Source organism: Xenopus tropicalis, chromosome 1, assembly GCF_000004195.4.
Source record: "Xenopus tropicalis strain Nigerian chromosome 1, UCB_Xtro_10.0, whole genome shotgun sequence".
NCBI lineage: Eukaryota > Metazoa > Chordata > Amphibia > Anura > Pipidae > Xenopus > Xenopus tropicalis.
The window spans coordinates 79,654,544-79,667,803 of record NC_030677.2 but is presented as its reverse complement, the minus strand read 5'-3'; the positions used below and the strand labels follow the sequence as shown (position 1 = coordinate 79,667,803).

General features: G+C 39.3%; 1 protein-coding gene across 2 annotated transcripts in view; it reads right to left on the bottom strand.

Moving 5' to 3' along the window:
- btc (betacellulin) overlaps positions 1 to 12,348 on the bottom strand; it is a 38,476-nt gene extending 26,128 nt beyond the window's left edge. Inside the window, exon 1 of one of the 2 annotated variants that reach the window (XM_012954434.3) lies at positions 11,969 to 12,348. In XM_012954434.3, coding sequence (XP_012809888.1) covers positions 11,969 to 11,975 — 7 coding nt within the window. In that variant the 5' untranslated portion in view covers positions 11,976 to 12,348. Of the gene's footprint in view, positions 1 to 11,592; positions 11,901 to 11,968 lie in introns of those variants that run through there. The other variant, XM_002941767.5, reaches the window with a different exon arrangement.
- Between the last annotated feature and the right edge of the window lie 912 nt (positions 12,349 to 13,260).

Here is a 13,260-nt window from a genome sequence, read left to right as displayed (position 1 = left end):
ACCATACCACGTCAAGGTAAACCCCGTATGGTGGTCCTATCTATTTACCTCTGGTCATATTTTTCAAAGGCTGGCACTCCCGTGCACTATTGCCATTCTTGACCTGGAGGCTTAGTCACTCCCATGCCTTTTGCTTATATAGAGAGAGATTGCCTGGTTCCCCAGGCCCAATCCTCCCCCGCTTACGGCTTGTAGAGGAGAAGACTGCCCATTAACCAACACCCATTCTTTTTAAAGGCATAAGACCACCATTAAAGGGACGGGTGTGGGGGTGCTGAACCCACATGGAAGTTTGGCCATTCTTCCTGCAGAATTAAATCTGCTAAACTACATAAATACACAAAAAGAGGTTGTGGGAGCACTCCAAGGCTAAATAAAATATACAAATACAATTTTTTTTTTTTTTTTTTATCTTTCTGCCCTATTATTAACATTTACAGTTGACATCATTTTTACTAAGTGAGTAACTGCATTTTCACACATCTATATCTCCACTTGAAAAAAAAAAATATTCTACATTAAGGCAAGGTAAATCTGTGCAGGATTTACAGTGTTTTATGTAAATTGCTATAAGGAGCAAGTAAGTACAATTTATTCCTATTTGTGTTTTACTTTTTGTTTGTTTTAAACCCTCTCAAGAATTTTTTATGCTTTTACACATTGTTACAGCATGGTTTAAAACAGCTTTTGTATAGTTGTTTAGCCCTGATTTACAAAGGATTTCTGTAATTTCACGCCATGTGCAATTAAAGCCTTTTAATCTGTAGCTTTTGGACTCTTGAGAAATATTAACAAAAACAGGGTCAACTTATCAACAGATCAACTTAATTTTTCCACTGGGTTTATTCAGCAAATCAGACTTAAATACAGCTAATTTAATATTATGCAACCCACTTGTATAAAAAGCTTAATTGTTATGGATGAGTTATTTGTTTTACTTCGTTATTTTATGCTGTGATTCAAGGACAAGTTATACACGAAATGGCTTTAAAAAGTCTACAAATCATGTAATTCATATACAGTGGTGTGAAAAACTATTTGCCCCCTTCCTGATTTCTTATTCTTTTGCATGTTTGTCACACTTAAATGTTTCTGCTCATCAAAAACCGTTAACTATTAGTCAAAGATAACATAATTGAACACAAAATGCAGTTTTTAAATGAAGGTTTACGTTATTAAGGGAGAAAAAAAACTCCAAATCTACATGGCCCTGTGTGAAAAAGTGATTGCCCCCCTTGTTAAAAAATAACTTAACTGTGGTTTATCAATTTCAATTTTCAATTTCAATATCAATTTCTGTAGTCACCCCCAGGCCTGATTACTGCCACACCTGTTTCAATCAAGAAATCACTTAAATAGGAGCTACCTGACACAGAGAAGTAGACCAAAAGCACCTCAAAAGCTAGACATCATGCCAAGATCCAAAGAAATTCAGGAACAAATGAGAACAAAAGTAATTGAGATCTATCAGTCTGGTAAAGGTTATAAAGCCATTTCTAAAGCTTTGGGACTCCAGCGAACCACAGTGAGAGCCATTATCCACAAATGGCAAAAACATAGAACAGTGGTGAACCTTCCCAGGAGTGGCCGGCCGGCCAAAATTACCCCAAGAGCGCAGAGACAACTCATCCGAGAGGCCACAAAAGACCCCAGGACAACATCTAAAGAACTGCAGGCCTCACTTGCCTCAATTAAGGTCAGTGTTCACGACTCCACCATAAGAAAGAGACTGGGCAAAAACGGCCTGCATGGCAGATTTCCAAGGCGCAAACCACTTTTAAGCAAAAAGAACATTATGGCTCGTCTCAATTTTGCTAAAAAACATCTCAATGATTGCCAAGACTTTTGGGAAAATACCTTGTGGACCGACGAGACAAAAGTTGAACTTTTTGGAAGGTGCATGTCCCGTTACATCTGGCGTAAAAGTAACACAGCATTTCAGAAAAAGAACATCATACCAACAGTAAAATATGGTGGTGGTAGTGTGATGGTCTGGGGTTGTTTTGCTGCTTCAGGACCTGGAAGGCTTGCTGTGATAGATGGAACCATGAATTCTACTGTCTACCAAAAAATCCTGAAGGAGAATGTCCGGCCATCTGTTTGTCAACTCAAGCTGAAGCGATCTTGGGTGCTGCAGCAGGACAATGACCCAAAACACACCAGCAAATCCACCTCTGAATGGCTGAAGAAAAACAAAATGAAGACTTTGGAGTGGCCTAGTCAAAGTCCTGACCTGAATCCTATTGAGATGTTGTGGCATGACCTTAAAAAGGCGGTTCATGCTAGAAAACCCTCAAATAAAGCTGAATTACAACAATTCTGCAAAGATGAGTGGGCCAAAATTCCTCCAGAGCGCTGTAAAAGACTCGTTGCAAGTTATTGCAAACGCTTGATTGCAGTTATTGCTGCTAAGGGTGGCCCAACCAGTTATTAGGTTCAGGGGGCAATTACTTTTTCACACAGGGCCATGTAGGTTTGGATTTTTTTTCTCCCTAAATAATAAAAACCCTCATTTTAAAACTGCATTTTGTGTTTACTTGTGTTATCTTTGACTAATAGTTAAATGTGTTTGATGATCAGAAACACTTTGTGTGACAAACATGCAAAAGAATAAGAAATCAGGAAGGGGGCAAATAGTTTTTCACACCACTGTACATACTAATTTACATGTTTTTATGCCTTTTGAGAATTTTAACAACTAACCCTTGTGTAGGGAAGTCTATTTATACACATACATCATGATTTTCAGTGTAATGTGCTGTTGTCTTGCAACAACCTTAAGCTGGTCATACACAATGCGATATTATCGTGCAAAACAAAGTTCCGTATGATAAATGGTGAGTATATGGTGGGAGACGACGTGACTGATATTGGTAAAAGCCTTAGAAATCGGTCGTCTTGTCGACTGGGCAGGCCTTTGGAGGTGCCCGAACAATGTATCGTTAATGCTGAATCATCAAATAGGTAAAGAATACCTGCATATCTGACAATTTAGCTCTTAAACGTTAATAGAGTGGCTGAACAATCTTTCCTACGATCAATGGTCATGGGAAAGAACGTAATTATAGCATGTATGACCGCCTTTACCATTCCACTGTACCTATTTCAACTGTTCTATTCCTTTTTGAAGAGTCCCAATTTTCACAGCACATCCTCTTGGCAAGGCGGTTAGGTCTGGACAGGTCAGAAATGTTTATACCATGAAAGTTGGCAGGAAGTACATTATTTTATATAATAAATACATTTCAGTAAGTCCAAAAACCAGCACATGGCATCACACACACATCATATCAAAAGTACTAGGGATGCACCAAAATCATAACTTTTGATTTTGGCCAAGTACAACCAAAGAAATGGACAAACACTCAACAGAATGGGAAAACCCAAAGTATAATCCCTTTGAATAAAATGAGAATAAAATGCTTCATCCTAATAAAAATGTGTCACCTTCAGTTGTCTAGTGTGTTTAAGTTAGGCCCCTTATATTTGGTTATACTGAATATAAAGGATTTATTCAAACCCAGTATTGGTGCAACCCTTCTAAGCACTGACAATATTACGTAACTATTGATATTTAGATGCCTTGTGAGTAGAGTGCTGTTTCTTTCCATGTCTAGAATTATTCATAGACTACACCCAAGCATTGAAATACATATAAAAAGATAACGCCCAAAGAAGCTTAAGACACAGGTCCACAAATTAAAAAATAAGTCAGTAACACAAAACAATCAATTGCATTATATTTTATCGCTCCTTCTATTTAGTATTTTGCCATGTAATGCCATTGGTACAAAAAGGTATAGCCTGAATCGGAATGTATGTCTGGCACAGAAGCAACCTTCTTACTTACCTGAAGCAATTAAAGAAAGTTAAAGAGGCTTAATTAAAAATTTGGGCTTTAATACAGGTATGGGATCCGTTATCTAGAAACCAGTTATCTTGAAAGTTCCGAATAACTGGAGGGGCATCTCCCATAGATTCAGTTTTAAGCAAATAATTAAAAATTTAAAAACATATTTCCCTTTTCTCTGTATAAGTAAAAAAGTACATTGCACTTGATCCCAACTAAGATAGAATTAATTTTTGTTTGAGGCAAAACAATCTTACTGGTTTTTTTTATTAAAGGTGGCCACACATGTAGCAATTTTCAATCTTTCGTGGAAAGATCGTTTCCACCCTCCACAGACGTTCAGGGCTGATCGTCAGATATGGAGGTAGAATCAACAGGAATTATACCTCCTTCTGCCGATTCAGCCCTGAACGTAGACTTTGCTCGGGCGCTTTCAGTGGCGCCCGATCAAAATCTTTTAACCTGGCCGATCGGCAAATGGACCGATATCCGCAGACTTTTGCGATATCGGTCGCCTCATCGAGCCGCCATACACGCACCGAATATCATCGTGCGTGTATACCCAGTTTAAAGGAACGGAGATCCAAATTACGGAAAGACCCCTTATCTGGAAAAATCCCAGGTACTGAGCATTCTGGATAACAATATAGACCCACTTGTGACAATGATGTTTACTTTGGCCTACCTGCTTGGCACAAGTTAAATCAAACAAGTAGTTCCTGTATCAGGTAGCTTGGTGTACTTTGTAAAATATCCATGTAAATACCACTGTATACATAGGATAAATCTTTTGTTGACAAAATACAGCTGCAAATGTGCGGTACATATTGTGTTATAATACATATGGTATGTTCATGGAACTCCTTTTACTACCCCTATATTTTACAAAAGGAGGTACATTATTCACTATAACTTCTATTAACAGAGGTTACAGAGAAATATTACCATAATGTGGCTGCCTACAATTGTAACTCCAATATCTGGCTAAAAGTGCCCATACACAGGTAGATTTAAGCTAGCGATTTGTGCCTTCAGACCGATTTGGTAGCTTATCTGCTCATGTACAGGTCCCCATACACCATAAGATTTGCTCGTTTGGTGATGTCGCTAAGCGAGCGTATCTTTTCCCGATATCCCCCACCTACGGGTGGGTGATATCGGGAGAATCCAGGGTAATTCGATCTGGCCAATTTCAGGCTAGATATTGGTCGGGCAGGCCCGTCGGGAATGACCATACACGGGCCGATTAGCTGCCGAATCGGTCCGAAGGGACCGATATCGGCAGCTACTATCTGCCCGTGCATGGGGACCTTAAATTTTCCAGTCAGATCAAGGACTGCATAGGCTTGTTAAAGTGGTCCTTGTCCCAATAGCTTGTATCCCCATAATTGTGATCCAATCATTTAGTAGCATGTAAATACAATGTTGTGATTCTAAAAAAATCATGACAGAATCCCTTTCCTAAAAAGATACTGACACCTAAAATGAATGGTGTACTTTTTATTTCTAAATTACACCGTTTACCATTGCAAATAATTCACTTTACCATTTAAAATGTTTTCTTAAACCAACAAATTTATTTTTTAAAGTTGTAATATTGGTGTATAGGCAGCCATCTCAGTGCATTGTGCCTGAGTCTGAGCTTTCAGAAAGGGCCAGCACTACACATTAGAACTGCTTTCAAATAACCTATTGGTTCTCCTACTCCCATGTAACTAAAGGATTTCCAAGCTGGACTTGGATTTTTTACTATTGAGTGTTATTCTTATATCTTCCACAGGAAGGGGGGGGGTGATATCACTCCAACTTGCAGCTCAGTAGTAAAGTATGACTGAAGCTTATCAGAGCACAAGTCACATGGCTGTGGCACCCTGGGAAATAAAGAATATGATTAGCCCCATGGGAAATTTTTTCATTTAAAAATATTAAAAAAAAAAATCTGTTTGAGCTTTTAAAAAACAGATTTCAATGCAGGATTCTGCTGGAGAAGCTCTATTAACTGATGTGTTTTGAAAAAAACATGTTTTCCCATGACAGTATTCCTTTAACAAAAATCTGTAGGTTACAAATGCTGAAAGGCAATTTGACAAAAAAAAATATTTTTAAAAAATCTCTCTGAATTACATTAGTGATATTAGTGAATTAGTGACATTAGTGAATTAGTTTCAATATCACAGAAACTGTTACAGTCGCCCGATCAGTAAGTACAAAAAAAATGTATAATTTGGTACCATTATTTTCTACAGGTTTCTACATTTTTTATAAGAAAATTAAGCAAGCATAAATTCAGAGAGGATTTATTTTTCCCAGCAATTCAATCCTTAATTTAGGTCTAGCTAAAATAAATATATAACCACTCCCTCATTTTACAGCTCTTTTCCACATTTGCTGAAAAACGTTTGGGTCATTTTGCATTACTAAAAGATTTATCCCATAACATACACCCTATGACACATTTAATGCACATGTAAAGATTTCCTACTCTTCTCATTTAAGGCCCTTGCGATTTTTTTAGGCAGTGATGATAGATTGCAAACCTCCGCCTAACATCTAGCACTTAGTAATAACCAACATAATAGCTTGGAACGTTAACAGTATGCCCTGATATGACTTCTAAGTACACAGAAAAATATTTGAAGAAAGACGGTGAAATGCCATAGAAGATTCGTTACCCAAAAGGTTATCTATGAAAATGGAGCAGGCATGTAAAATAATAAATTCATGAATTTACATATTGAGGATTTTTAAAATTTACATTTAATGTTGCCTTAACTGTGGCAAAAGTCTACATTTTGAAAAAAATGCAGAACAATGACATATTTAATGAAGTCAAGATGTTTTTTGCAGGTGCTCAAGATCAATTTCACCCTTAGGATTGTAACCTTCATTTAACTAGACATATTATCTAATAAAGGACAGTTAGCACAAGGCAACATGCAGTTTCTACTAAGTTGTAGAACTTAGTAGAAAATGCATGTTGCCTTGTATTAAATGTTCTTTACTAGACAATATGTCTACATTTTTTTTTTCAGTGGAGACATGAAATCTCGACCACAAGAAATGCTAGTGGAGTCCAGTCTTAAGACAGCTAGGGAGGTATGAATGAATAAAAAGTAAAGAGGACAGAGAAATTAAGACATCATGCAGTCATTATAATTTATTGCCAGCTTTGGTTAATTATTGCTAAACTGATGGTTAAGAATTTACTTTCCAGATCTTAAAAAAGGTGTTTTGAAACAAGTTTGTCAAGCTTGACTAATACAGATCAAAACAAACTTTGTATGGCTTATACATATAGAGGGTGATATATTTGTTTACAAATATACAGTCTCCCTCTTAACATATATGCTCAGAGAACCTGAAGGGGTATAATGGGAAAAAGAATGGAAGTCTCATTGAATAACATTAACAGGACTGTGAAAGGCTTGATCAGCACCAGCATAAGCTGCCATCATAGGGTTACCAGATCACTTGAAATTACAGAAATACATTTAATAAATTTGCATTTTAATGTTACACTCATTGCATTTAATCAGTGTAGCCCTTATAGCTGTCTGGTAGTGGTCTGGTAACCCTATGGACCCATCAAGTCTAGTATTTATCAGCAGACATAATGATCTTATCACCACTACATAGCATAATTCTAATGCTAATGCATACCATAAGCACACACAGAGCTAAGCAAATCATTGTGTTGGTACCATTAATCTGGAAGTGCTGTTGCTGAAAGCAGGAAGTGACATACTCAAAATTGGGCTGGGGCAAAAAAAAAAATACTATATTTTAGATTCCACACACATACTTGCATCTGTAAGTCCTACCCACAACCTACTATTTTTTTTTTATTATTCTTTTTACAGATAATGTGCTGGTCCTGACCTGCTGCAGGACTCCATCATAGATCCCCACCACACCACCAACCTTATGAATCTATTTATATGTTTCCAAAGAGCACAGGCTGTTTGACTCTTCCAAAATAAATGAGAAGACTACTGCATACATATACAGGCAGAGAATGGGTTAATTATTAAATGACAGTCCTTCTGATGCCTTCAAATTGTCAACTTGAAAAAGGCAAAAACAGGTTCTCAGCAGTTACAACAGGTAACAGAAGGCCATGCACGATGTCTGCTGCACCTTAACATTCTAACATTTTCAAGCAATTGAATGCACCCCACCCTCTAAACAATGGCATAAATTTACATACATGACTGAGTAAACAAACAGCACATTCCGATATACTTAAATCAGACATATTGTAACAGTTATCTTTTTATGCCTAACAAGAGCTTGGCAATGTACTTTTAATTTCCATGCTTCCATTTCCATATGTATATCTACTGTACGTTAGGCTTGCTACTTACAAAGTCATTCTGTGCAGTGTCTTTTAATTGTTTTGCTTCAGCCCTGTGTTATATGTGGTAAGCAATCATAAATGAAATGAAGCAGGAAGCATAACAGGGAGAAAGTAAGTATGCACATAAATTATCCAGACTGTGTACACAGAAACAGTTGTGCTAAAAAACTTGGCAACTTTGCACTTTTTTTTCTAATAATGCAGCAGTTCTATTGAAAACAACAGTGCTATGGTATTCACATATGTATATATATATATATTTTTTTTTTTATCATCAGTAGCTGATTAAACATGAAACAGTCAAGTCAGTCACCAAGCTCTTCACAATTTACATTAAGGGTTGGGGTACTTGAGCAACTGGAGCAGTGGGTTGAGGAAGGTGTCAAGAAACTCTATATTGAGCGCCTAAATGAACTTCAAATTAGGTGTGCAGAATGTAGATTTACTTACCGTATATACTCAAGTATAAGCCGATCCTAATATAAGCCGAGGTACCTAATTTTACCTAAGAAAACTGGAGAAACTTATAGACTCGAGTATAAGCCTAGGGTGGGATATGCAGCAGCTATTGCTAAGTTTCAATAATCAAATAATTAATAAAGGACACTCAGCGTGACCCCATGTGAACTCTTCATAAATATAAAATATTGGCAGCTGCAGATTAGGGAAAGGTGTATGCAGCCTAAAATAATGACCCTTTTCTATAAAAATTGGAGCGGCCTGGGGTATTTGGCAGGACAGTCTAAGCCCATGCAAAGAACATCAGGGAGAAGAAGAAAATATTGGTGCCGTGCCCCCCAGCAATGTACCTCGATGCCCCTCGAAGCAACCCCTTTTTCACCTGTAACAGGCACACTATGGCATCGAGGCAGTCCCTTGTCACAGCGGCAGAACTTTGTAAGCACATTTTTCGTGCTGAAAAACCTTTTTTTTCTATCAGTAAAATTACTCTTTTACTCTATTACTCTTGTCCCAGCATTCTGTCTGACCTGGTTCCTCAGTCAGACGTTAATCCTTTCCTTTGCTTCCTTGTGCAGAGTGAAGCCCCGCCCCCACTTCCTGTTCAGGTGTCTCATCAAAAAAAAAAAAAAACCTGCCAATGCACAGACTGGCTCCTGCTGCCTCCAGGCATGCGCAGAAGGCTCTCCACTCTGACAACAGGTTGTGGAATTGAAGAGAGAACTGAACAGGAAGTGGGGGCGGGGCTTTACTCTGCACAAGGAAGCAAAAGAAAGGATTAACATCTAACTGAGGAACCAGGTCAGACAGAATGCTGGGACAAAGGTAGGTAATTCTGGAGGCTGTTTAGAGTAATTTTACTGATAGAAAAACAAAAGGTTTACTTATTCTTTAAAAGGGTTGAAGTATAAACATCAAAAACCTTCTACATCTAAAAAGAATGTAGTTGGCCAGGGCCTTAAAGCTGCGTCGCATTAGGGGCTCAGTGGGTTACAGATCTGTAAACAGAAATAACCCTATTCCAGCACTGCAGGAAATAACACACAGGATTTGGACAAAAATCCTTTCTACTGATTCCTAACATGATATGATGTAAAACACCAAACAAATTAATGTGACAATTTTTGCCAGATGAAGAAATTCACCCAAATGCTAAATCTGTTCATATTCTACCTTTTTTACTTTATCCTAGCATACACAGATGAGTTACTTTTCGTCAAAAGGTTGAAGTCATCTTTGTCTACCCTAAAATTATCAGTTTTTTCAATCAACCTCTGATGCAACAGCATCAAAGTTGATAGGCCAAAACAGGATGTCCATTGACCATTACTCTGTGCAATGCGGTTGATCATACTAATTAGCCTCCTGGCCAGATCAATGAATTAATCCAGATATATGACTAATTCGTTATTATATTTGGCCAATCATTCCATTGCATATTAGGCCTATGTGTGTTATCTAAGCAATTCTCCATTTTTTTCAGGACCTGGCCATTTGGACTCTTGTTTTTGTTTCATATATGGGTGGTATATAACTCTAAGTAAAATGCATAGTTAACAATAGGGATATAAATACAAATAAAGGTATTGGACCCCTTATCTGGAAACCCATTATCCAGAAAGTTCTGAATAACGGAAAGGACATCTCCCAAAGACTCCACTGTAATAAAATAATTCACATTTTTAAAAAATTGTTTTCAAAACAATCCTATTGGGTTTAATTACTGTTAAAATACTTTTTTAGTAGACTTAAGGTAGGAGTTTCGAATTACAGAAAGACCCCTTATCCGGAAAACCCAGGTCCCGAGCATTCTGGATAACGGGTCCCATACCTGTATACGTATTGATAAGACCTACCAAGTGAGGCAGGGAATTTAAATTTAAAAAAAAAATGGAGTCTTATACAGATGCTCATGTAGGACTGTTAATTAAAACACATAGCATGCCAGGCATTTGCCCAGCTGGCAGAAATCACTATCAATGTTCATGCTATCTTCCACTGAAATGACTGGCAATCCCAGTTCCTTCTGGACTCCAGAATCTATACTTTTCATATTGTTCCACCCTTTTTTTGTGAATTCCTTTGCGCCAACATATATGTATAGTTTTAATCTGCCTTCTTTCAGTCCTGGCATGAATACCTTGTTTAGGGGCAAGACAGCAGAGTACAGCACCTAAGCAGCCATGCTGGATAGCAATGTGCAGAGAATTCAAACATTCCTGGTGCAGCTCCCTTGTTGTTAAAGGCACTGCCTACCATGGAGAACAATGATTAACCATTGTTATATGCCAACAGGGAGAATTTCATAAGAAGAGGAAACAACAAGTAAGCAATGGAGCGCAAAAGCAAATAAAATAAAAACCGAGAGGCAACTGGATGCTGCAAAATCCACCACAGATCCCAATGCCCATTATTATTATTAGCTACCCTTTCTGAGATCAAAGCCAACATATTTTTTTTTTCTTTGGCCTGCACATCACATTAATTTGATGCCCCAATCTAGCTTAAGACAATTGCCGGGTTAAAGAGCTAAAGATAAGCATGTTAGCATGAGGAGATCAAACCTCTTGAATGCAGTACATGAGTATGAGTAAAATGAGGAAAGGACATTTAGCACTCACTATAGCAACTATTACAAGAAATACATAAAACTACTGTGCCTGTAATAGTTTTAAAAAATAAAGTTTCCCTTATATCAGTGAAGGTAGTGTCAGCTTAATCCTGGCAAGGTAATATCTGACAGTATGGCAGGATGACTCTGCTCTGTAGCTGTTACTATTCATCTCACTAACACTCAGGCACTTTAACGTTTGTCTCCTCTTTTGTTAGTCCCACTGTCAGAAGCCATACAGTGCCCACTGCCCACCTCTCTCCATTAACCCTTCTCTAACAGGCCAGGTCTCTCCAGCGCACTCATGTTTCTTACCCAGGAAAAGAGGCAGCAGCAGGTGCTTGCTGAGCGTCAGTGTGTCCATCAGTCAGGCGCATCGGTCCCCTGACAGGCTGCTTAATTGCTCCTCCACCTGGGCAGCACACATCAGGAGGCCCCCGGACAGTGTAATTGGCACTGTCCCTCAGACCTGTTATAGTCCCTGCTGACTGGCACTGCACACTGAAAGTTTTGGGATGAGATGGGCTGGGCTATTTGGAGAAACAAGGGTGGAGCCATTCTGGGGCTATAAGAAGCTGTGAGCTAAGTTCACAGTTTAAGTGGTGTATATTTCAGAACAGCCTTTCCCTTGTTAATATGAATTATTCTACCTCCCCCCGGTATTCCCTCTATTAGCCGCAATTACACTTACAAAACATGTATCCTAGCCGACATACATAGAGCCCGAATTGCTCTGTGCTCCCCCCGTTCCGTGCTGGAAGCACACCTGCAAAGCGTTGTAGTACAGAAGCTCCGGCAATCCAAGTCTGCAGCGTACATTTCTATTTGAAGTATGAGGCTGTAGCTGAAGCTGTTCCTCTACAAGCCCGGCGTGTGGATCTCAGGGTTTAGAATAGGAAAAACTATTTAGGCTGAAACTTTGACAACGTTAGCAAATGTGATTTGTATATACATTAAATTCTTGGTTGTCACCATCTTGAAAAAGTTAAGGGGGTCTGATGTACTTATTATTACAAGAGCTCTTTTTAGTCAGTGGCCCTTTAATTCTATTCCCTGCACCCTCCTCCAATAGCCTCGTTGCTTTGCTATGCCCTCTCCTCCCCATGAATCACACCCCCTCCACTCCCCCGTTTTCACCCTGTGCCGTCCATCATCTGCCCGCCTACTGTCACACAGGTGCCTCCCACTTTATATATATATCATAGAACCCTCCTCCAAACCTAGGGGGACGACGGACCTCTTAACTTCTCTGTAGCCGCACCATATATTTGCCAATCGGCACTCGCTAGGGGGTGGGGGGAACTACATAATCCAATCGGGTGGCTGGGATACCACGGCTCTTGTTTATTTACAATGTGGGGGGCACAACACTATCCGCAATGTGCTAATAGCAGGGGCTAGGCCGCTAGGAGGCGCGAAAGAACATAAAACAAACTAGGCATTCATTAGCTGACAGCATACATTAGAGCAGTGCTATTTTTATGCTCTGCTTTAAAAACTTAAAAGGAGTTCTTCTGGGATAAGAGAGGTTTTATTGGTGCTGGTACACGTACATTGTATTAAAAGAAAGGGCATAGGTGGTGGGTGACTTTTTTGTTTGGGGAGGCTAAAGATGGGCCATACAGAGACCAGGGCCGGAACTAGGGGTAGGCAGAAGAGGCAGCTGCCTAGGGCGCAACGACTGGAGGGCGCCAGGCAAGAGCCTCTCCTGCCTACCCCTAGTGCTACTTTGTTATTGCCTCCGCCGCTTGTCATTAGCAGTGGAGGCAATGACCGATCTAATTGCACTGCCCCCCCTGCACCTCCTCATGTGCTTTGGCGCGCATGCGCCGTTCGGGGGGCGGGGAGGTGGGTGGAGTTGGCCGACCGGGTTGTCTAGGGCGCCCGGTCGGCAGTGCTTATAAATTACCTTTCCTTATACTTTAATAAGATAATAAAAGCTCCCTGCCGCCACATTCCCCACTGCACCCCCATAAGTGCATA